The following is a 25,228-nucleotide window of genomic DNA, read 5'->3' as shown; positions in this document are numbered from 1 at the left end:
CTGCGACAGCATCACAACGATGCTATGACAATGAATCCATGAAGGCTTCTGTATAACGACACAATGACGATGGGGCGGGACAACGGCATGAGAAAAAATGAGATGATGGCAAGTGTTTGCTGGCAATGGTGGGTTGAAGACTGTGTCACAAGGCCTGTGTGACAACGATAGTGTGACGACGGCATGCTGGGAGCTGGATGACGGAGCTGGAGGGACCACAATGGAACAACTGCAACAGCATCACGACGGTCAAGTCACATCGAATGCGAGATGACTGTATGACAACAATGACATGACGACAACAGCATGGTTAGAGTCAGATGAGAAAACTGTAATGCTGATGGTGCAAAGACTATCACAACAAGATCATGACGGCGAGCACATACCTACCGGCCAAAGCTACATGTTAGAAAACTTGGGCCACTAGGTCGGCACAGATGGTGTGATGACGAAAGCATGACGTGAGTCAGATCAAAAAGGTGGAGTGAAGATGGTTGTACGACCATGACGGCATCAGGATGGTGGTGTGACAAGGAGTGCACAACGAGTGTATAACAACAATGGCGTGATGATGATGGCATGACAAGAATCAGATGACAAAGCTGGAATCATGACGGTGCAATGACATTGGCAGCATCATGACCACGAAGCCAAGCCATACCTAGTGGCCCAAGCTATTAGACAACTTGGGTCACTGGTCAAGGTAGAAGGCATGATGACAATGGCATGATGAGATTAAGATCACAAAGTTGGAATGACGACAATGAAATGACCACAGTCTCATTACAACCATCACACACCTAGTGACCCAAGCAAGTACATAGCTTGGGCCACTGGATCAGCGCAGGAGGCTAGAAAGAAAGATACAGTAACTCTCTTTAAGAGAAACTCGAAGGAACCGTGAAAATTTGTTTCTGTTATCAGAAGTTTGTCTTATCAGAAGAATAATTGGCAACATGACCAGGCACTTCCAAATATCTTACTTCTAAACAGTAAATGAGGTCAACTTAAAATGGGGGAAAATGACATAAAAAGCATTTATTGAGTTGAGCTCAATAGAAAATTGTTTGCAAGTGGTACTCTTACTTGGTTTCATCCAGTCCGTGAAAGATGTTTGGCACTTCTGCGCAAACTGGCGAGCAGCTACAAACGATGTCATCTCACCTAATGACCTTAAAAATCCTTCTGTGCCTTCATGCTGCTGTAAAAAAGTTCACTAGGGAGTTAAAGCAGGCATCTGCCACCTCACAGGTCATCGGTGCAGGCTGCGAGCTAGCGAAAGTATGCACGAGCGCAACCTAGAGGAAAGTCTAGGTGACATTGAGCGACGTGGGGAAGGAGAAATGAGGCGAAGCGTCGCGGAGGAGGAAGATAGGCAGAGATGCGCTAGGTTGACCTCCTCTGGCAGTTGCTACAGGTTTCGTTTGCGATACGGACGTAGCGGGTTCGTCTCATGATAACATAGTCCTCGTGCACCGTACTCTGTGTGTGCGAGTGAAAGCGTGCGACGGTGAGCCGACGATGGCACCTCAATCAGCTCAATGGTGGAAAGGAAGGGGAAGCGCGCTGTCTTCTGTAACGCGCGTGGCACTGGGGAAGGGAGGGAAGAGGGTGTTGCACTTCGGCCATGCGCAGTCATGCGCGGCTGATGGCTCGTAGCTTTGCGTGTGCTGTGTTTTCGCCGCACAGTTTGCATTGAAGTGATAGACAGCGCAAAGGTCACTTTGCTCGCTTTTGCTGCTGCAATTCCTCACGCTGGTGTTTTGACAGTGAGCGTCTGTGGTCATCAAGTGTGATGTGTTCATGTTTGCGTGTGCACGCTGACGCCATTCTTGTTAATTAAGTTAGTAAGCGAATGTTTACAAGGGGGCTTTCTACTCTTGCGGCTGCTGCATATGGCACGGCTGCGCGAGTCCTATTTTGAGTACGATTTACGATGCAGACACTCTAGGTGCACTGAGGGCCGATAGCTTCGTATGCACTACAGCACCCATACACTTGCACGTCACCCACGTTCATGAAGTGAAACGTCATTGCCGCTTTTTGTTTCCTCTTGTTTTTGCCTTTGTCCACGGGCGATATGTGCTGCAGACCTCGAGTCTCTTTTCGTGACTGTGGAATAGGCTTAGCAGATGAAATCACTTTTGGCAGTGGCCGGTGTTCATGCAGCATTCCAGCACTAATGCAACCCGATGATTTGGAGAAAGTGAAGAAGGCACAGGAAAAATTGCAAGACTTTGCTTCAACGCCGGCTACCAAGCAAAAATCGGATTTTCTCGCTCATGCTGATGCAGCCGCGGCTGGCTCGGGATGTGATGTAGATGTGCTTCGTTATCGTAAGCCGCAATTCTATAAATGCTCTGCCGTCTTGTGTAAAACGCAAGTTACAGTGTGGCAGTGGGCAGAGGTGAACATGACTGCGTTCTCCCCTTCCCCTTAGAGATAGTCATCTCGTGTGCAATCTGCGGCGATGCCGCATCGGCACAGAGTTCGCCGTGCTTAAGCTGTGGCCAGATGTGCAGCCTGTTCCTTGTGAACTCTCTCGCTGTGCGCGAAATGTGGAGCACCGTTAATTGGCAAATGACATTAAATGAATTTCCTTGCCAATTAAAGATATTCACCTCGTGCACGATCTGTTGTGGTGCCGCATCAACCAAACGTGCAACCCATTCCCCGTGAACAATCCCGCTACGCGCGAAATGCGGAGCACTAGTAATTGGCAAAGGACAATTTTTTTTTTTACGATAACAAACGTTGCACACTAGGGCATGCGTGCTGGGGCGTGTGCTAGGGGCCTACCAGCCTGTTACAAATGGTAACATGTAAATACATACTTATATTCCTGAATAAATTGAGCTGTCTGTTTTTTGTCAACACAAACTTTTCGCTCAGCCTGCCTGTTTGTGGCAACATTAATACAGCAGTAATTTTTTTTCTATATATGAAGCTAAATGCATTAAGCTTGAAGCGCTGCAAGCAGATTACTATGGGGCTTACTAGTCAATTCTGAATGCAAATATGTTAACAGCTTTTGCTGTATAACACTGAGCAATGCCTTGGCATTGCATTGAGCAAAGTTTTTCCTTTTTCTTGTTTTTCTCAAAACGTGGTTTTTGGTCGCTTTGCTTGTTTGCTGTATCAATATCTATGGATCTAGGACAGCTAGAGCAATTATTTCCTTTGTTGCACAAAGCTAAATGTATTGAGAATGCACCGCTGAGAGCAGATTTTTTAAATTTTCAGCTCCAAACTTTTTTATTTACATTTGCTCTCATTATTGATATTGTGAACACAGAACTTCAATGGGCTGTATAATGACAAATAATTGTTCAATTTTGAATGTTTCCAGCGCTGCTATCCTTATGTACTCTAGTATCCAATTATATGTTGTGTGTAACTTTCCCTTTAGCAGGTAAATTTTAATTGTTTCAACAAACAATAGAAAATAATAATTAATTATCTCGGCAACTGCTATATATGTGCAAGATATAATTAGATATTTAAAGTAAACACAGAACGCTGAATGAGCATATGCACTTTTATCAGATTTGATCAAGAAATAAGAAAGTTATCTCAACAACCCATGTCCTCCCTTAATAGGAAATAACCCAAATGCGCCACCATTCTCTGCTGATGGCAGTGCGAAGTGAGCATCATGTTCTGTTCTGGCGACATCGTATTTTGCCGTTGCCTACCTGCTCGATTTTATTCCAGTTTCTTGTTGCATTCTTAAAACACTGCGCAATATGAAAACGACAAACCAAATCTTGGACTGCTGGGGCCCCATCAGCTCTGCTTGTGTCGGAATTTCGTGCTGCAACGATTCTCGCCATGTGGGCACAAAAATCTCGCCACCAGAATGTCCTGCCAGAAGAAACTGCTGACCCATGTCGAATTGAAGGAGTGTAAACCGAAGTTTCCCAAAGCTGGAAAAACAACAATGCGTGTCTCGAGCTGCTCGAGCTCTACCAGCTGAGCACATGTCGGCGTATCATGCTACTATTCGTGCAACGCTTCGCATTACGTAGATGTCAACTAGAGTTAAATCTGCCACAGTTTTTGGTGACTTCATCATACGTTTTCCCAGTTAACACATTTCTCGTGTTTTGGAAAAAAACGTATGAATGATGTTCTACTGTAATCATTAAACATTATCCTTCTGTGTGGGCTCACAAGAACTATGTAACCATTCTTTAGCTTGAATGAGTATATTTGGTGCCAGGAAGTACAGTAGTACTGGGCTTAAGCACCAGTCTTGTAGTGCACTGAAATGTTAACCTTCCGGGTTGTCTAAAACCAGTGTGGTTAATTTGGGATAACATTGAATGTTCTCTCTTGTTCTTCTTCTTCTGCATCCTTTCAATATAAAGTTTTCCACTCGGCTAGCTTTTCAACAACTGTGTATGGAACCAAGAAAAACGGCAACTAATGGTGATTGTGTGTTGAAACTGAGCTAGTGGAAACACATGCGATTTTGGCAACAAGTGAGCAAGATCTGTGAATTGATGCAGTTGTGGCACCTGCATGACATAGGGCAGTCTTGACACTTTATAATTTTTTCACAGCGCAGATACAGCAACCCTCAAACATACAATGGCACTCATTCTTGTCCCCACATAACGTGAACATGTACAGCCATGGAGTTCCGTTCGCTTGCACAAAGGCAGTTCACTTTTCAACGAGATCTACAGTACAGACCACTTACAGTGCACTCCACTTACGACGACACCACATATAACAATATATTGGTTATAACGATGAGCCGACTTAAGAGTGTCAACTTATACATTAGGGCCATGAAAAAAAAACACTTTATACAATGATCAAAATTTTACCTTCTGGACGGTGTTTTCCATGCAGAATAATCATGAAACTTGCATTCCTATGCGATTTCCTACGCGAGTTTGTATCTGCTGCCATTAGCCGCTCAGCGTGTCCCGCTCGCATGCTGATTGCAAAAGCCACGGAGAACATTGCTAGCTGGTGCGTTCGCGTCGATCGAGATACACCTGAGGAAAGGGGGAAAAATGTGAGAAGTGGAACAGCGCCTGCCCTTTGTCCGTTTCTCAGCAAGTGCAGAAATGTGCCGCGGAAGCAGCAGCAGCAGACAGCTCGGTTGTTGGAAGACGGTGCCATCAAAGCGCAGTGTGGCATCGCTAGAGACGAAGCTGCAAATTTTGCAAGGCAAAAGACAGTATGAGCTCGCGCAGGAGTCCTGCAATCATGAAGGCTGCAACCAGGGACCATGCTGTTCAACGGAAAAGGCGGCCTTTGTGCACCAAAACGAGATCCCCCCCCATGGTAGTGAAACCAATATGGTGGAAAGCTGCTAACATTACCGAGCTCTGGAAGCATGTTGCTACTGATGATGAAACAGGTGGTGCTTCGAAGGAGGAGTTTCTGAGTGCAGATAATGCTGCCTGGTTATGCGAAGAGATTTCCGATGGAGCGATCGTTGTCTATAGACGGCAGCGTTGTGCAACGTGGGCGACAAGATTGACAATGACCCATCTTTGACACCGACCCCGATGTTCACGTGAAGTGCACTGTCGTCGATCGAGTCGCTCATTGGTTTCATGCATGGTAAATTATTTCTGCTAGTGTTCACACAACAGCTGGACACCGCAGTTGTGAACCTGAAACTCGCACGAAAATAAGTCTGGATTTCAGACTATTTCAGCGTGCCTAACGCTTGATACACTGTTTAGAGGTATAAATAAATGTTTTATTTTTCAATCTACTTTATACAACGTCTGTTTCTCAGCGCAAGTAGCAAATTTGGTTTCGGTGCTACAAAGGTATGTTTGGCAGCTTTTTTTTTTTTTACGCCAGTCCAGATATAACGATGATCGGTTATAACAATCAGATTTTTGGTTCTTCTTGATATTGTTATAAGTGGACTGCACTGTATAACGTAACCACTTTTAGCATGGGACTGGTTATAATGCGGTTCTTTTACCACCCGTATGTCTCCCATGGAACTCGATGTAAACGCGGACCATTTAATGCTTAGGCGCGTGAAACAATACCGTTTATAAAGCGGCTTGTTGAAGCGCGCGACCCTGAAATTTGTGCACTGAGCTCGGAGCACACCAGTAAGTGACCCCATGCTCCAACAAAAAGCTAGGTTCCTTGGTGCTCTTTCAGACCATGAACTTACTTTACGGGTGGATCCAGTGCTTTAAGGACCCCCATGGCATCAGCTGCAGAGTATTGTGCAGTGAAAGCGGAGATGTGAACGTCGAGGCCACCGATGTCTTGCTTCGCGTAAATTTGGAAATCATGCTGTCGACAGAGACATAGGCAATGTTGACAAAGCGTGCATATTTTATCATTTTGTGCCAAACCGCACACTTTCACTGAGAGGCGAACCCTGTTCTGGCTGCAAGGCTTTAAAGGAGTGCATAACATTGTTGTTTTATGCTAATATAGACGCCACCGACAAGCGTCACCTGTTTGTCATTGGCAAATTTGCGAGGCCACGTTGGTTTAAAAAGTAAGAGTGTCTGCCAGTGACATACAGAGCGAACAAAAAAAGTGTGGATGACGCAAGAAATGTTTACGAGGTGGCTTTGCAAGTTCGATGAATATATAGTGGCAGATAAGCGAAGGGTCCTGCTTGTTCTCGACAACTGCACAGTGCATAACATCCAGCCAAAGTTGACTGCAGTCAACATAAAGTTTTCGTCAGCCAACACCACTGCAAAAAGTCAGCCCCTCGACTAGGCCGTCATTGCAACTGTAATGGTGCTGTACAAAAAACGTACGTGCGAAAGAGATTTGCTGAATATACAGCAGCAGCAGCCTCTTAAGGTAAACTTAAGGGGTGCAATTGATGTGGTTGACGCTTCGTTGTGGCAGTTGAAAGGCACAACAATAAGGAAGTGCTTTAAAAAAGGCAGGCTTCGTGCATAATGCCAAAGCTCTTGAAGCCAATGAGCAGAGTGACACTGTCGCCGATGGGACAGTCAACGCTGGTGACGTGTGATGCGGTCTTGTTGAGAGCCATTTCGTTTCCCCAACTGACACTTTTCAAGAATATGCTGATGCCAGTGGAACTGAGCTATTTGTCTGCGAGGAAGCGAGTACAGACGATGAGATCGTCGCAGCAGTGCGCAGTAGCACAGAGCTTGCGACCGAAAATGACTCAGACGGAGAGGACGATATTGACACAACACAACATGTGCCGTGCAGAGATGCGCTTGAATATCTGAGCGAAGTAAAAATGTATTGCTCGAAAAACAGTTTGCATGACAATGTGCTTCAGTGTTTTAGCCTCGTTTAGGATGAAATCATTCAAAGTGCACTGAAAATACATAGCCAGATGAAAATTACAGCATTGTTCCACTGATGCCACACTTGTGAAGCAAACTTAATTTTCGTGCTGAGTTGTGCTTTTGTATATGCGTAAATGTGCTATATGAAAGTGCAATGTGTGCAATAAATTCGGTTTGAAAGGTAGGTTGCCCGTTTGGCACTTGCAAGAGTTGAAAAACACATGCTGTGGTTATAACGTGGTATCACTTAAAGCACGGATTTTCACAACTCCCGCGACTTACGTTATAAGCTGTCTACACTGTATTTGCATATCAATATTTTAGTATACAGATGCCGTAACAGCAGCATAATAAACATTGTGACAGCAGTTAACCCTTCATAGTCACATGTGTTCCCCCAGCATCATATTTCCTAAATTGCGAATTTGAGTGCTTCAGTATGACATACAATCAAACCTCATTATAAAGAAACGGGATATACTGAAATAATGGATATAACGAAATAGATAAGATTTCCCTTGGAATCCCCATAGAGATCCATGTAATTAGAGCCTTGGTTTGACGAAGTGAAATTGTCCTGCCAATGGATGTAACGAACTAGATTCGTCTCGCAAACCAAAAAGTACCTGACCGTTGCACGCCGATTACATTGCTTTCCGTGGGGTTCAGCACTCGTCCGCCATGGCAGTTCAAAAACTCCCATGTCTCCGCATCGTATACGTCATCGAGCAACACTGGTCTTTTTCACTGCCCTGTGTAGCTTCACACCTGTGCATAAGCATCAGCTCAATGTCCCACTGACCTCTCTTTTGCGCATGCCTGTCTGCGTGAGCCACGCCATGCTGTGCGGCTATGCGGCTACGTATGGTGGTGCGAAAGATCATTCACTTCTGGACACCCCGCACGCATGTGCAGTGGAGCATGGCCTCCGAAATCTCCCCAGCACAATCTCAGGGGTCACCCAGAAGTTGTGCCATGCTGTGTGGCTAGGTGCAGCTGTGTAAAAAATTAGTGTATTCAATTCTCTCTTTCTCTACAGTGCGCCGTGCACGCAGCTGCGGCTGGGCCTGGCTTCAGAGACCTCCAGGCGCAATCTCGGGGTTCACGCCCAGGTCATGCATTCACTTCTCCCTCTTCCTGCCATGCGCCGCATGAGCTAGCAGCTTGGGGTGGCCTCGGAAGATCACACTGACATCCGTGCAATCTCGGAGGCCACGAGTGGGCTGAGCGAAGTTGGCGCTTGGAGCGAAGTTGGCCCGATGCTGCAAACAAATGAAAGTAATAAACAAAAACACCCGTAGCAATGAAGCAACAAAGTCAGGAAGTTTGTGAGCGTGCATAAAAGGGCTTAAGACGTACCACATGGACCACTTCAGACCGTGCGTGGCGCCGCTGTGAATGCGAAATGCCGTCTGGCACGACCTCATAGTCTAGTGCACCAATACGTTGGATGATCTTGTAGGGTCTGAAATAGCGTTGCAATAGTTTCTCACTAAGTCCTTGTCGGCGTATTGGGGTCCAAACCCAAACACGGTCGCCGGGCTGCTATTCGACCTAGCATCGTCGGAGGTTTAGTGTCGGCTGTTGGTACGCTGCTGGTTTCTGATCTGTAGGCCGGCAAGCTGTCGGGCTTCTTCGGCGCGCTGGAGATAGGTAGTGACGTCAAGATTCTCTTCATCAGTGACGTGCGGCAGCATGGCGTCTAGCATCGTCATCGGGTCCCTGCCGTAAACCAGCTTAAACGGCGTGATCTGTGTTGTTTTTTGCACCGTCGTGTTGTGAGCAAAGGTTACGTACGGCAGGACCGCGTCCCACATCTTGTGCTCCGCGTCGACGTACATTGCTAGCATGTTGGCGAGGGTCTTGTTCAAGCGCCCCGTGAGACCATTCGTCTGCGGGTGGTAGGCAGTTGTCCTCCTGTGGCTTGTATGGCTGTATTGCAGAATGGCTTGGGTGAGCTCTGCTGTAAAGGCTGTTCCTCTGTCGGTGATGAGAACTTCTGGGGCACCATGTCGCAGCAGGATGTATTTGACGAAAAATTTCACCACTTTGGCTGCACTGCCTTTCGGTAGAGCTTTAGTTTAAGCGAAGTGGGTGAAATAGTCTGTCACCACGACGATCCACCTATTTCCGGATGTTGATGTCGGAAATGGTCCCAAGAAATCCATCCCGATCAGCTGAAATGGTCGGCAAGGAGGCTCGATCGGCTGTAGTAATCCGGCTGGCCTTGTCGGTGGTGTCTTGCGTTGCTGACAGTCTCGGCATGTCTTGACGTAACGGGCGGCGTCGGTGGTCAGATGCGGCCAGTAATACCTTTCCTGTATCCTCGACAACGTGTGGGAGAATCTGAGGTGCCCAGCCGTTGGATCATCATGTAGGGCATGCAGTACTTCTGGACGCAGCGCTGACGGAACAACAAGAAGGTAGTTGGCGCGGACTGGTGAGAAGTTCTTCTTCACGAGCATGTTGTTTTGTAGCTTGAATGAATACAATCCGCACTTAAATGCCCTAGCGACAACGTCGGTGTTCCCTTCCAAATACTTGATGCGGCCTTTTAGCTCCGGGTCTGCTCGTTGCTGTTTAGCGAAGTCTTCTGCGCTTATTCTTCCAAGAAAGGCGTCGTCGTCCTCATCGTCTTGCGGCGGGGGATCGATGGTGGTGCGTGATAGGCAGTCGGCGTCAGGGTGTTTTCGTCGGACTTGTAGATTACCGTGGCGTCATATTCTTGCAGTCTGAGGCTCCACCGCGCCAGCCATCCTGAAGGGTTCTTGTAAGTTAACTAGCCAACATAATGCGTGATTGTCGCTGGCGACTTTGAATGGCCTGCCATATAGGTAAGGGCGGAATTTCGCTGTAGCCAAAATGATGGCGAGGCATTCCTTTTCAGCGTAGAATAATTGCCTTCCGCTTTTGACAGCGACCGGCTGGCATAAGATATCACCCGTTTAAGTCTGTATTTCCTCTGGACTAGGACGACACCGAGGCCTAGGCTACTGGCGTCAGTGTGGATTTCAGTATCGGCGTCCTCGTCGAAGTTTTCAAGTACCAGCGGCAACTGCACGCTTCGTTTGAATTCTTGAAATGCGTCGGCCTGCGGCATTTCCCACTTGAACTCGACCATCGCATTTGGTTGGATGTGTTAGCGCCTCCGCGATGTGTGAAACGTCCTTGACAAAGGGCCTGTAGTAGGCACACATTCCAAGGAATCTACGTACTGCCTTCTTGTCGATGGGCTGCGGGAACTTTGCGATGGCAGCTGTCTTCTACGGGTCGGGGTGGACTCCAGATTTGCTGATGACGTGGCCTAGAAACAGAAGCTCATAGTAAGCGAAGCGGCGCTTTTCCAGCTTCAGAGTTAGGCCTGATGACTTGATAGCCTGTAGTACTGTCGCAAGCCGCCTAAGGTGATCGTAGAAATTTCCAGCGAAGACGACGACGTCATCCAAGTAAACAAGATACATCTGCCACTTCAATCCTGCTAACACCGTGTCCATGACGCGCTAAAATGTTGCAGGCGCCGAGCACAGTCCGAATGGCATGACCTTGAACTCGTAAAGGCTGTCTGGCGTGATGAAGGTGGTCTTTTCGCGATCTTTCTCGCCGACTTCTATTTTGCCAGTAGCCAGACTTGAGGTCCATCGATGAGAAGTATTTGGCGTTGCAGAGGCGATCCAATGCGTGGTCTATCCATGGGAGGGGCTATATGCCCTTCTTCGTGATCTTGGTCAGTCGACGATAACCGTCGCAGAAACGCAGGGTTCCGTGCTTTTTCTTCACCAAGACTACAGGAGATGCCCATGGCTTTTTGATGGCTGGATGATGCTGTCGCGCAGCATTTCGTCGACTTGTTGTCTAATAGCTTCACATTCTCGCGTCGAGACTCGGTAAGGGCACTGGCGGAGTGGTCGAGCGCACACTTCAGTTAATATGCGATGCTTTGTGACTAGTGTTTGTCGAATCCTCGATGACGTCGAAAAACACTCTTTGTATCGTCGGTGAAGACTTCTGATCTGTTGCTGCTTACTCATGGGGAGACTTGGATTTATGTCGAAGTCTGGTTCGGTAACTATGGTCGTCAGGCTAGATGCTGCAGAAACGGAGAGGACAAACGCATTGCTGGTTTCCACAATTTCCTCGAAGTACGTGATTGTCGTGCCTTTGTTGACATGCTTGAACTCCTGGCTGAAGTCTGTCAGAAACACCTTCGTTTTTCCTCCGTGCAGTCCAGCGATCCCTCTCGCGACACAAATTTCACGGTCGAGTAGTAGGTGTTGGTCACCCTCGATGATGCCTTCTACATCAGCGGGTGTTTCTGTGCCGACGGTAAATAATAATGCTGGGGTGCGGCGGGTGCTCACTTGATCTTCCAGCACACTCAAGGCGTGGTGGCTACGACAGCTTGTTGGCGGTAACGCTTTATCTTCCGACAGCATTATCAGTTTCGACTTCAGGTTGGTGACTGCGCCGTGTTGGTTCAGGAAGTCCACGCCGAGAATGACGTCTCGAGAACAGCTGGAGTTGTATCCTCGAGTTCCTGGAGTATCCTCGAGTTGGAGGATAAGGCCGGGTAAGTCCGGTCATGAACGGTAATTCTTGCCGTGCAGATTCCAGTCGGCGTTATGAGGTGCCCTCCAGCCGTTCGAATTTGAGGGCCTTCCCATGCAGTCGTAACTTTCTCCAACTGGGCGGCGATGGGTCCACTCATGATAGAGTAATTGGCTCCTATGTCTACTAAGGCAGTGACTGCGTGGCTGTTGAGAAGCACTTTGAGGTCAGTGGTTCTTTGTCTTGCATTACAGTTAGGTCTTGGTGTCGCATCATGGCTGCATCGCGTTGACCTGTGGCTAGAATGTTGCGTCGTCAGGTCGTCTTTCATTGTCACATTCTTTGCTTCCAGTCTTCGTCGCAACGGCGGTGTGTCATCGTTGTTACGTTGTCGAGGTAGTCTCTTCGGCATCTTCGTCAGCAACAGAGGATCTTCGTCAGTTCGATGAACAGCAACTGCACCTCCATCAGTTGCTGCTTTTAGTTTTCCGGATATGGGCCCGCAGACCGGCCCCGGGCTGGGCCAGTGTATGGTCGTTGTTGCGGCGACAGGTAGCAGCCTGGTGACGGCGAACGGGACGGTCATCGAGAGTTCCACTCAGTGCGGTTTGGTAATCGGCGATGTCACGTGGGTGCTCCCCACGCTATGGACGCGGCGCATTGACGGCGAACCTTCTCAGTCCCAAGTCGCGGTATGGGTATCAGTGGTACACACGGCCGGCTTCTCCGCAGTGATAGCAGAGCGGGCGGTGATCGGGGGCTCACCAAATGTCCATCTTCCTCGCATAGGTGCCCTGGCCGATGGGTGGGCATGCTGGCGGTGGCGGACAATGGACTTGCGTCATTACAGGGCCCTGGTGCGGTCGTGGAGGGGGACCTTGAAGGTGTGCGATGACAACGTTGGTCATCGCTTTTGGCTCGGGCTACGGTAATTGAGGTTGCATCTCAGGAACTCCAAGCGATCGCTGAACCTCATATTTCACGATGTCGGCGATCGAGGCCACTTTAGGCTGCGACGAAAGCAAGGCCTTGTGCAGTTCTTCGCGCACAGTGGCCCTGCCCTGATGGTCTCTTGAAGGCTTTCGGAACGCAGTCCTTGGATGGTGTACTGCAGCGTGAGCACCCGGCGGTTATCCTGATGAGGCATCCTGGTGAGCACCAGGATGCCTCTGCATAAAACTCAGCTGCGGTCTTCGGCGGGTTGCGAATCACTCTGGCAAAAAGTTCTTGCTTGATGCCCCGCATCAGGAAGCGGACTTTCTTCTCCTCCGACATTTCAGGGTCGGTGTGCCGGAAAAGACGGGCCATCTCCTCCGTGAGGATCGCTATGGTCTCATTGGGAAGCTGTACTCGGGTTTCCAGCAGCACTTGGGTGTGCTTTTTACACACAACGCTTGTGGATGTTTGCAGGAAGCCGGTTTGGAACAGGTCCCACATCGTTAAGGTGGCTTCTCGATTCTCGAACCACGTCCTGGCCACATCTTCCATTGCGAAATAGACATGTTGCAGCTTGTCGTCGCTGTTCCAGCTGTTAAATATAGCAACCCTCTCATGCGTCTCCAGCCAGCTTCCCGGATCCTCAAATGTGGAACTGCAGAACGTCGGTGGCTCCCTGGACTGCTGCAGAACTATTGGGGCTACTGCGGCTGCCATTAGGGCTGTCTTCTTGGTCATCTCTGGACGATCTTCTTGGTCGTCTCTGGTAAAAGTCCATGTTCCGGGAGCAGCTGCTGTAGCCGGCGGCTTGCTTGATGTTCAGGGATGGTGTTAGTGTTGTCTTTGCGGTCCCGGCTTGGATTACAGCTTGTTGGCGCCATTCGATACAGGAACGTAAAGCACTTCCACCAGATGTCATGTAGTAGTGACGGTGAAGAAGGCAGCATAACTGTGATTAATGAAACTAGCATTTTATTGGGCGAACTTGTGCCCTCAAAAGCAGGCTACACTCAAAGAACAATGATAGCGGCGAATACACTCGGCAATCGCTGAAAATCTGATCAGTGGGTCAAATGCGTCGGCTTTTATACATCAGTCGTTGAATGTTCCAGAGTAATAACTGGGACCCACGTGTCTTCCACAATGTTCTACATGATTCGCATCGCGCATACAAGCAATCAGATTACACAATGTTTGGTGACAGACAGCGGATGGAGCCATCGATAACATTCCAGAAACTTCCGATACATCCAGGCGCGCCTGGTGCTGTGCGATAACATTTGTTAGGCGGCGAAATGTGGTCTCCAAATAAAGATAAACAAGTACACATGTCAATATCACGAAATTCTCAATTTAACAAAGTATTTAACTTTTCATAACCTCTTGTCCATAGAACACCATGTATTTAGAACCTCAATTTAACGAGGTGTGTTTGTATGTGATTTCATTATAAAGAAATTTCGCTTCTGCTGCATGCCAAGACAATAAATGGGAACTTCCGATGGCGCAGATGGTTAAATGGTTGAATTATAAGCGGTTGCTTGCAAACGCACCTCTCAAATAGCTCGCGGTGCTACAAGAGCGACCGCTGAAGTGTAGCTGCATCATGTTCCATATAAACTCCAAATGTAATTTGATCCTATTGCGCCCCACACACTTTGTGCTTTAGGTACGAGAGAAAGTGTGTGAGGGCAAGACAAGAAAGATGGCGGCTTCTCGAGTGCCACCTTCCCTTGCCTGCAAAGGGAAAGAGGGGGAAGGGAACAAGCTTGCAATAATGCGATCAAGTGCGCACGAGGGACAGAGGGGGGGGGGGGGGGGCTAAGTTGGGGCGCGTCGCGCTTTCTGGCATGCATCTCAGCCATAGCTGTGCATGGCTGTAAGAGCGGCAGAGTGCATATACATCCGCGTCCCTTGTTTTAACATAATCTACCACGTGTGCAAAGAGTGGGCATGCCAAGATGGCGTGGCATCATATAAGCTATTTTACCACGCGTTTTGTATTGGAGGTTGCATAAAAAAGTTTCAGCGACCCGTTGGAGCGACAGACAGACGAAGCATTTGCTCCCAGCTGCCAGCGCTTTTCATGGTAGCGCCGTCACGGTGCGAGTGGCGCTATCAGCTGCAGAAGGCGGAGTGCATGTGAAAGCGTAGTTGGCTTCACCCAAAGGGGACACTAAAGGCAAATAGTAAGTCCACCTAAAGTGATAGATTAATGCTCGAGGAAGACTAAGGCACCAATATTATTGCGAAAACAGTTACTAATTTAGTAATTTAGTTTTAGGTTGTTCTACCTCTGGTACTGCTATAGATTTGGAAAGTAAGTACTTCTAACTGATGAGGAGATCGTCGCAAACGTGCTTGCACCGAATAGCGGTGGTGACGACGGCAACGATGACGCCATAGGGCAGGCAGCCTCAACTTTGTCCTCACCGGTGGCCCGGCAGATGGTTCAGTCCCTCCGGGCTTTGTTTTCACAAGGAACCTTTCGCTGCACTACGTGGAGCACCTGGATGCCTTGGAGAAGGATGTGGGCTAGCTTCACATTAAGCAAGGAAGGTCGACGGACATTGGGTTTTCTTGGGCAAGCCAGTGAGAAGTACGTTGGTGGCGAGATGCTTGTGGCGATCACGCCTCAGTGTTTGTTCTGGATTTCTCAGGCTGACAGGCCACCGTGGCAACCTTCTCGCATTTTTAAAAGGCCTCTGTTGGGATCACCAAAACGCGCTGCCTCAGCGGAGCTCACACATCGCTTGCTGCTTGTGACCCCTCTTTGCAGTCGTTATAGTAGTGCCATTGTTGAACGCCGACAGCCACAGTTTGTTACACACGATTGGAGCACACAGGAGGCAGAGTTAAACAAACGAATGAACACGATCAGCAGCCGGATGAATGAACACGATCAGCAGCCGGATGAATGAAGGTGGCGGCGAAGGGCACTGGCCTCCCCACCATCATTGATTTTTTAAAACAGTTGTGCCCCTATTTGATCCCCCTATTTTGATTTTTTTTCATGCAACTCAGTTATAACAATTATCGGTTATAACAATGGAGTTTTCATGGCAGTTAAATATTGTAATAGGTGCGTTCGACTCTACTCCCAAACTACCGCAGTGGTAGTCACGATAGAGTTTGTCTTCACAGAAGCCAAGGGGTGGTAGCGCCATAAGAATTTCTCTAGAAGTAAGGGAAGTTTGCAGCACCTCCGGAGCTATGGTATGTGGCACTTCGTTCTGGAAAGCTATGTTTTTTTAAACATTCGGTCGCCCCTGTACATGTACAGCCGTACCTACTTGTTATTTGTTTCCACTACTTTACATGTGTGTTCGTGACCCTCAAAAGGTGAGGACCTTAAAGCTAGTTTTGCTGTGTCCTCCTCCGACACCATCACCATCATGCCGCTGATTACCGTGCCATGATGGTTGTCATTGTTGACTGCAGTCAGACTGACTTGCACGCCTGTGAGCAAAAAGAAAGTTTGATGTTATTAGATAATTTGATATGGCCAAACTCTTTTTTTTTTTTATAATGAACTTAATGGAACTTCTGTGATTTTTTTCATTATGCTGTATTCAGATTGGTTATCTCCAGCAGAAAAAGGAAGTCAGCAAGGAGTTTGTTTATTAATAAGAAAACTATGCATAGTAGGCAGCAAGCTTTGCTTGTACCTTGAACTTGGTGCCACAAGAAGGGTGTTCTCGATCCACAAGATTGTGTAGTGTTGCGTGAGTCCACTTCACTTTATAGCATGATTGCAGGCTCGATTGAGTCCAACACATCCAATGTCCAGTTTGGTACGAGGGAGTTTGTTTTACATGAGTATCGCTGAGTAACTTTCACGTTTTCGATATAGAAAATAATTCACCTTGTCCGGGTTCATTGTATTTGGGCTCAGCTTTGTTTCCAAAGAGCATCTGTCGGGCAAAGCAGTTTATGCGCGCACCTGTCTCTTGTAATGACTGGCCAGTGGCGCACACTGTGCTTTCAGCTATGCTTCGGGCACACACTCTGCTGTTCGTGTTTCAGTTCTTGCTTTTAGCGCAGGCAAACTGTTTTGTTCAAGCTCCCCCGTGTCGTGCAGGTGGACGTCTGCCGAACGTGCGGCCTGCTGGGCTACTCGCATTGGTGCCACTTCTGCCGCTCGTCGAGTGCCATCGCGACCCTGCGCATCCCGTACGCCTGCAAGCTACTCTTCCAGGAGCTGCTCTCCATGAACATCATCCCGCGGCTGGAGCTCACGAGCCACTGCAGTAACCGCAGCTTCGCCTCCACCAAGCATTGATGGTAGGTAATTGTATGCCCAGGGCAACATGCAAAGCCCGAGGGAGTTCCCAAATATACGAGGTGTCCCCCAATGCCCTATTCGCACTCTTTCATTTCTACAGATATTGAAGCCAAGTGCTTGGATCTTTGTACAGCTGATTGACATAACACTGCTGGAATAGTTCATTCCAAATGAACAGTTCTGCACCTGCCAATTATCCCAAATTTTACATAATGTTTACGAATTCTGGGTCGTTCTACGATTTTGTGATGGTGTTGTCAAATTTGGTGAGAAAGGGAACTGTGCGTGCAAAAACTTATTGTTCGTTGGTTTCCAACCACACTCTTGGAAGTCTTCTGGCTGTGAAAGGGCACCATACAGGTACCTGTTTAAGCAAGTTTGTTCAGAGAAGATCTTGAAGGAGGTGAAATAGGCAACAGTGAAGTCACTGAAGCAGTCGTCATGATCTTACAAGTGTTGCTTGTCAGTTTTCTGTTTCAAGTTTGCTGCTGTTTGTGTGCTGCTTCTAAAAGTAAACTATAGTTTGTAAAGCCTGCATATTTTCCTTAAAAGTTGTGTGCAGAGTATAAAAAAAGATTTTGCAAATTCAATACACCATTGAAATCCGTGTGAAGCGAAGCTTCAGTCAAGTGGTGTGTATTAAATCTTATAACAACTAAAGTTGTGTTTATTTTGATCCTATGCAGGGGGGGTGGGGGGGTGCAACCTCAAGCAATGTTTGTTTATTGACGGCAAGTGTCCGAATTGTAATCTCATGCAATTTTTATGTCTGTGCACCACTTGCAGTCCACATATAATGATACCAAGAAGAACAAAAATCCAATTGTTATAACCGATCATCACTATTTCTGGACTGCCATAAAAAGAGGCTGCTGAACATACCTTTGAGGCCTGAAACCAAATTTGCCATTTGCACTAAAAAATTGATGTATAAAGCAGGCTGTGAAAAATAAAACGTTTATCTACAGTGGAACCCCGTTCATACGTTTTTCACCGGACCGGGGAAAAAAAACGTAACAGCCGGGAAAACACAACAGTGAGGAAAGCTCTGAAAATGAATGAAAAAAGTGCAGCTTCAACTATAGACAATTTATTTCCACAGAGTGGGCTTAGGACTTAAAGCTTTAAGTCTGGAATGGTGGCTTGCCGTTTCTTTCGCTCGCTAGAAATTGCCACATGTTTCTCAATACCCTGGAAGGCCGCATTGCTGTCAGCGTCGCTGTGAGGTGCGACGTACCTGCGGAGGAGGTCCAGAGCCGCGACGGCTTCTCCAAAGCTAGGATTTGGCAACTCCCCGGCATCATGCGGCTCGTGCTCCTCCTCGTCACCGCGCCACGGCAATGGCAATGGACAAACGAATATCCGCGGGAAATCTTGCCCTCTTTGGTGTAATCATGCTAACGTGCTAACGATTGTTTAGTATTGCTGCGGAGCGCGCGCGTCCGAGCAGCCCGGTTGCACGCAGCGCGGCGTGGGAGAAACGTAAACAAGAGAGGAGAGCAGGCCCGATAGGCGGAGCAACGCCACGAGCAACGCCAACTTCCGGTTTCACTTTAGCTTCACAAAGAGTGACGTCAGGGCCTCTCCTGAGTTTCCTTCCTGCGTGAGTCGACCCGTCCAACAACCATGCGGTGACCGTAATCACAGTGATGATAGTAAGAGCATTTTTCACGAATGGCCACTTAGTGGCGGCCTTATGCGGCCTCTCGAACTGGCGTGCGGCTTCTTGCAGCCAGTTCCATAGCCAAGCCCAGCCAAAACTCGTCAAAAGCCAAAATGGCGGTTGGAGTGCGTTGCCTACTTTAGCCCAGGCGGGTTCGGGGTGCTAAGTTGCGACGTATCATGCGGGAACGTTTTCACAGCTACTACGTGACAGCGGGGTTCCTTATACATTGGATCCTATGAAAGCTATGCCGGGACCGGATGAAAACGACGTAGCAGCCGGGAAAACGCAGCAGTGAGGAACGTAACAGCGGGGTTCTACTGTATACAGTGAAACCTTGTTAAACCGTTGTTGGCCGTGGCTTGAAAAAAGTGCATGCTAAACAGTAGTACTGATTAACCAAAATAGCATGAGATCGCCCACTTACCTGTGAAAAATTAAACTCGGAGAGAGTGTGATGAAAGGGCAAAAAACTTTTTGTTTGATGCCGCGGCGGCCTAGCAGTGACGACAGCTAACTCAAGCTCACTTAAGCTGCGAGCCAGCTTTTCCACCAGCCCCCTCTTCTCGGCAAACACCCGCATGAGGCTGACATAACGTGCAGCTTCTGCCACTGTCGGGCCTGAATCGCCCGTGCTGTTGCTTTCCGTGTTGTCCTCATCGCTGTCGTTAGGCAACACTTTGGCAACAACAGAGGCAACTATAGCTTCGTCGGACATGTCCGGAGAAGTCTGAACTTTGCTATCGTTGCCTCTGAAGTCAGTGAAGGAAATGCCTTCTGTAACACCGTGCCACTCCAGCACTTCAGCGAGCAGGGTTTTGCAAGCTTGGTTGACGGCGTCAGAAGACCGGTAGATGGTGTCACTAGCATCCTCTGCGTCACCCGCACACACCGTGAAGCAAGCGCGCTTCAAGTAGTTCTGCACTGTCACCGATTCAGCATGCCACCACAAGTATTCCAGCAGGTGAATTGAAAAAACCTTGCCGCACTCAAGGGCCAGAAGAATTCTGCGCAGCAGATTTTTTTTTGTAGAGCTGTTTCACACTCCGAATGACACCTTGGTCCAGGGGCTTTGCAAAGGTTGTGGTGTTAGGAGGCAGAAATGCCAACTTCACAGCCGCAAGGTTATCAAGTGCGACATGCGCCGACGCATTATCCAAGATAATTTTTCTGTTCTTCGCCGCAAAACGGCGGTCAATGAGAAGCATGTACTCTTCAAAAAGTTTTGAAGTCATCCGTGCTTTCGTGTTGCTGTGGTAGACAAGTCCAGACAGCAGTCGGACGCCTCTGAAACATCTCAGCTTGGCTGACTGCCAAATCACGAGAAGTGGAAGTTTTTCAGTTCCTGACATGTTCACTCTGAACGCAACTGAAATCGTGTCTTTGGCATGCTTGCCGCCGGTGCATGTCTCATCTTTAAACGCAGGCGTCTTGTTTGGCATCAGCTTGAAGACTAGGGCAGACTCATCTATGTTGCAAATATCGTCGGGCGTGTAGTTCGTCAAGATGTGCCTCAGCTGACCATTTTGTCATTGTTCAGTGCCATCCACGTCGCCAGCGGCACCTTCTCCTGAAACGGTTCTTGTGTTTACGCCGTACCTCACCTTAAACCTCGCCAGCCAGTCATTGCTGCATACCAAGTCGTCGTGGTTCATCTGCAAAGCAAAAACCAGGACCTTCTCTACAAGTAGGGGTCCGCTAACAGGCAAGTTTTTCAACCGCATTGCTTTTCACTTCACCAGCACCTCCTCCACATCAGGAAAAGTCGAACGTCGTAGGTGACATCTTTTTGCGGTCGCAGCAGCACTGCAGAGCAACTTTTCCTTCGCATTCCAGATGCCACACACCATAGTTAAAGGTAGATCCCTCTCTCATGCCAGCGCTGACTTCTTCGTGCCACGTTTGATAGCACGAACGATGTCCATTTTTTTCTTGTATGCTAAGTACACGGTGTTTTTGTCCAAGCTTCGGCATGACGCGAATCCTTGCCCTCTTGTGGAAAATAGAGAACGCTCTCTGGCATGGTGCTGAAATGATGTTGATGTTGATGTGGCTTCACCCTTTGAAGCGCCCTCCACATTTGCGCTTGCAGGCTGTTGTTCGGATCTCTGAGACTTGTTGTTCTGCTGGGCGCCCGATTGGGACGATGTACCACTGTGATCACGCGACGAAAAGTGAGAACACCACTTTTTAACCGATACGTACGCAATAAGCTGGTACGGCTTATGCGGATACAAAATGCATTATGTTCAATGGCCGCTGAGTCGGGTTTACTGCTTTTAAAAAGAAACTAGTTTAAGCAGGTACGCTTTAATGAAGTTTTACTGTACCTCTAAACAGCGCATCAAGCATGAGGCACACTGAAATAGTGAGTAATCCAGACTTGTTTTCGTGGTAGCTTCAGGTTCACATTGGCAGTGGCCAGCTGCTGCACGAACACTAGCAGCAATAATTTAGCGTGCGTGAAATCAATGAGCGACTTGGTTGATGACAGTGCATTCGTGTGAACATCTGGATTGGTGTCAAAGACGAGTCATTGTCAATCTCGTCGCCCCCATCGCACAACGCCGCCGTCTCTCGTGACTATGATCGCTCTGTCAGAGATCTCTATCGTAACTATCTGCACTCAGAAACTCCTCCATTGAAGCACCACCTGTTTCATCGTCAGTAGCGACACATGCTCCTAGAGTTTGGTGTCAGCGGATTCCATCGTATTGGTTTCACTATCAAGGGGGGGGGTTCGTTCCAGCGCACAAAGCCCGCCTTTTCCGTTGATCAGCATGGCCCCTGGTTGCAGCTGTCATGATCGTGGCATCCCTGCATGAGCTCGTACTTCTTTGAGCCTTGCGAAATTTGCAGCTTCTTCTCAAGTGATACAACATTGCGCTTTGTCATCGCTGTCTTCTGTCAATCGGGCTGTCCGCTGCTGCTTCCACAGTGAATTTCCACACTTGCTGAGAAAGTGGCAAACGGCGGATGCTGCTTTGCTTCTCACATTTTTTTCCCCTCGCATCATGCATATCTCGATCGTGGGCAATGCGAGGCAGCTGGCGGCATCTTGTGGCTTGCTGTGCCAACTAGCAGTGCTCTCCATGGCTTTCGCTTTCGCAATCGGTGCGCAGGTGGGACATGCTGCGTGGCTAATAGCAGCAGATACGAACTCGCGTAGGGAATCGTATCGCTCTGTTTCGGCATCGTTTGTTTAAGCGTAATTTAGGAATACAAATTTCACGATTATTCTGCATGGAAAACGCCAGCCAGAAGGCAAAATTTTGATTATTATATCCAATATGCGTCTTTTTTCTCATAGTCCTAATGTATAAGTTGACACTCTTAAGTCGGCTCATCGCTATAACCAATATATTGTTATATGTGGTATCACTATAAACGGAGCGCACTGTACACCGCTCACAAGCTATGCCAAAGTGGAAGCGCCAAATAAGGTGGATACATGTTGTGAGACGTCTCTGCAGCGATGTCATGAGGACAAAGGCTCTGTATGATTCTTGTTGAGGGAAGAATGGTGATGACAGGTGCATGCACAGAGAAGTACAACACTTATCTGGATACATTCTATGTTTGTGTTCCTCCTGTGCAACAATGGCATGTACCCATTCTGGAGGATTGGCCATGAATAGAATTCTGTTATGCCGAAATGGAAGCAGCAAATAAGGTGGATGCACATTGTGAGACGTCTATGCAGCGATGTCACGAGGATGAAGGCTACATTTATTGTTTATGTTCCTCCTGTGCAACAGTGGTACGTACCGTACCCATTCTGGAGGATTGGCCAAGAATAGACGTACACACAGTGGCACGTATCAAATGGTTAAATCAAAGAAAATCAGTTAAATCAAAGAATCTGTTTGAATGTAATGTGTGATTTCATTAAGAGAATTGTTTAATTTTCGTGTACCTATAAGCTGACATTATTGTATATAAAGGATTTAATGTTTTTATTTGCAGAATAGGGGTGCACATTCTCTAACTACTTTGTTGGTCAGTATACAAGGGCTATACTGGGTGTTTGTTTTATTTTAACCTTAACAGATCTTTTAAAGAACACCTTTGGCATTTAGCGTAAACTTACTTAATGCGCTGGAATAATTGAAAACGTATAGATTACATACACTGGGAATCAGTACACATAATTGAGCGTAAACTTACTTAATGCGCTGGAATAATTGAAAATGTATGGATTACATACACTGGGACTCAGTACACATAATTGACTCATTAAAATTTTTCACTAATTAGCTTTTCAACTAATAACTTTAGTTCACATATTTCAATGCACATATTGGAGCCAGTGATTGCCAAGGCACATAGACTTGAAACAAATTTTGAAGCTAGCACCAGTTTTTATATAAGTGCAGTCACACTTGCTGTTAAACAACATTGTTGTTGCACATACTTTAACAAGACACTTTTTTATGCATTGCAGCTCGGAAGTTACCTGAACACCAATGCATTTCATCACAAACTTTGGGAATGCTGGTTTAGCTCAGGAAGTTTGATTGGGCTGCATGTCATGGGTGATTCTTGAAAATTCTGTTAATTATAACAAAAAACACTCCATGTACACCTGTTTGCTGGTACTAGCATTTGACTCGCACATAACATAGCAGCAATACATGCACATTTTATCTGAAACTTTGTTAACACTGTTGCTAAAATAACAGCAACACAGTCTAGTTAGTGTTGCCCATGCTGTAATGATGTCACATGTTATCTATGTGAGCACCAGCAATTGCTCTAGAATATGTGTGGAAATGCTGGAGCGACTTGAGCTGTGTAATTAGATTGGATGACTGCCAACCATGCTCACCACAATTAACGCTTGATTTCCTTGCCTTGCTTTCTGGGCACAAGTCTGCACAATAAGGTGTTAGATTCATTATTCAGTAACACTTGTGGCTTGTCTCTTCCATTACAATCACTACATCATGACAAAAGTGAAAGCATCGTAATGTGCGATATTCTAAGCAGTGGTTTTCTGTAATACTTGGCAGTCACTTTGCATACAGACCAAATGACTTGTGGTGTACGCACACCACCTGTGACTTTTTGCAGGACCCTCATCGGTTACCGTCATCTGTTCAAGTTTCCATCAGGAAGGAATCAGCCGACTGTCATGCCACTGACAGCCTGAACGCATCGCCACCACTGGTCGTTCACTGCCAGGTTCAATGAACTCCACCCACGCTTGTATCTTCAGTCAAGGATACTGACTGGACCTTGCAAAAAAGGTTGTTGTTATCCAGGCTGGCAAGACTTGAATATGCGAGAGATGGCCGTCTACGTTGGCTCACTGCAACGCATGTCTCGTTGATGAGAGCTGTTGCATGGCATATTTTACGGGACGGGAGTGGTGTGAGAGCCTGGTTTGGAGGTTAAGTGTGACGAATGAGGAGGTACCTCTTAACAGGAAAATGTCCCCACTGTAATTTACATTTTGCATCAGCTGTCCACGAGTAGATTGCGTTTCTATTGATGTTAAAGGAGAAGCTGTTCATGCAAAAGCGATTTTATGTCGATGAAATTCAGAGACGAGAGCTCGTCATTGATAAGGATATGGGTAAATTTCTACTGTAATGTCACGATGTTGTACTGCAAATATAGTATTTCTTGTTTTGTAATAAGTGTGCAAATGTGCATACAGCTCGCAGCTGTTATAATTGTGTAACCTGACACATTTGTTTGAGAGATTGTTTGCACATTCAGGTAAGGCAGACACAGATTAGAGTATATTTCTTTATTTCTGGAAAGGCCTTTGGTTTGTTTCTGAAAGACGTATTCAGATTAGTTTTCAGCTATCTGGTTTAGATGTCGTACATTAGTGCACATTAGGTACACTCAGCTGAAATGCTATAATGCAGTGCCATTTCTTTTTCTACCGTCACTTTTGTCGAAATTCATCAAAACAGCTACGAGCAGTTCCTGCACCAAGTAATATAAGGAAGCAAGATTTTTCAATTATCTGGGGTTCTTGGCGAGCATTTTGTGCCTTCAGTTGCAGAAATGTGATGATGATGTCAATAAATGATTATTTATATCTTGTACTGTGTACAGTCAAGATCCGATTTTTCGGACTCCCTAAGGGCCACAAAAGCGTCCGAAAAACATGAATGCGCGCCTTTTACTGCCCCCAAGGGCTCAAATCTCCACAGGCACATCCAAGCTAGCTCCTAGGCCTGGCGGCACACTTATTGGGACTGTCCCGTGACAGTTGCCCGTTCCCATTCTTGGTATGCTTAACCGCAATTATTCACGTATGCTTCGCCGCGTAACACAGCTGTATTAAGGCGAAGCTAATTTTCTGGAACCAGTATTTGCAGCGTGTTGTACTTTCCGAAGCTTAGAAGCCATTGGCGAGGATCACAAAGGCGGAGTCGGCACCATTGCTTATAGCGGCGAAGCCTTTCAATGAAAAGCACACCACCGAACAGCAAGAAGCTTGGTAGCGAACATCAAAACAACTAGGCCTAGCGTTACCGTGGTGGTGGCTACGGCTGCCAGCGA

General features: G+C 47.3%; 1 protein-coding gene across 1 annotated transcript in view; it reads left to right on the top strand.

Moving 5' to 3' along the window:
* Polr3B (RNA polymerase III subunit RpIII128) overlaps positions 1 to 24,768 on the top strand; it is a 54,224-nt gene extending 29,456 nt beyond the window's left edge. The window contains exons 6-7 of the mRNA XM_050181693.3: positions 16,840 to 17,042; positions 23,780 to 24,768. Coding sequence (XP_050037650.2) covers positions 16,840 to 17,040 — 201 coding nt within the window. The 3' untranslated portion in view covers positions 17,041 to 17,042; positions 23,780 to 24,768. The remainder of the gene's footprint in view (positions 1 to 16,839; positions 17,043 to 23,779) is intronic.
* Positions 24,769 to 25,228: the final 460 nt, after the last annotated feature.

This window comes from Dermacentor andersoni, chromosome 7 (genome assembly GCF_023375885.2).
Source record: "Dermacentor andersoni chromosome 7, qqDerAnde1_hic_scaffold, whole genome shotgun sequence".
NCBI classification, from domain to species: domain Eukaryota; kingdom Metazoa; phylum Arthropoda; class Arachnida; order Ixodida; family Ixodidae; genus Dermacentor; species Dermacentor andersoni.
The sequence above is the reverse complement of the archived record's forward strand: the minus strand, read 5'-3'. Positions and strand labels throughout refer to the sequence as shown.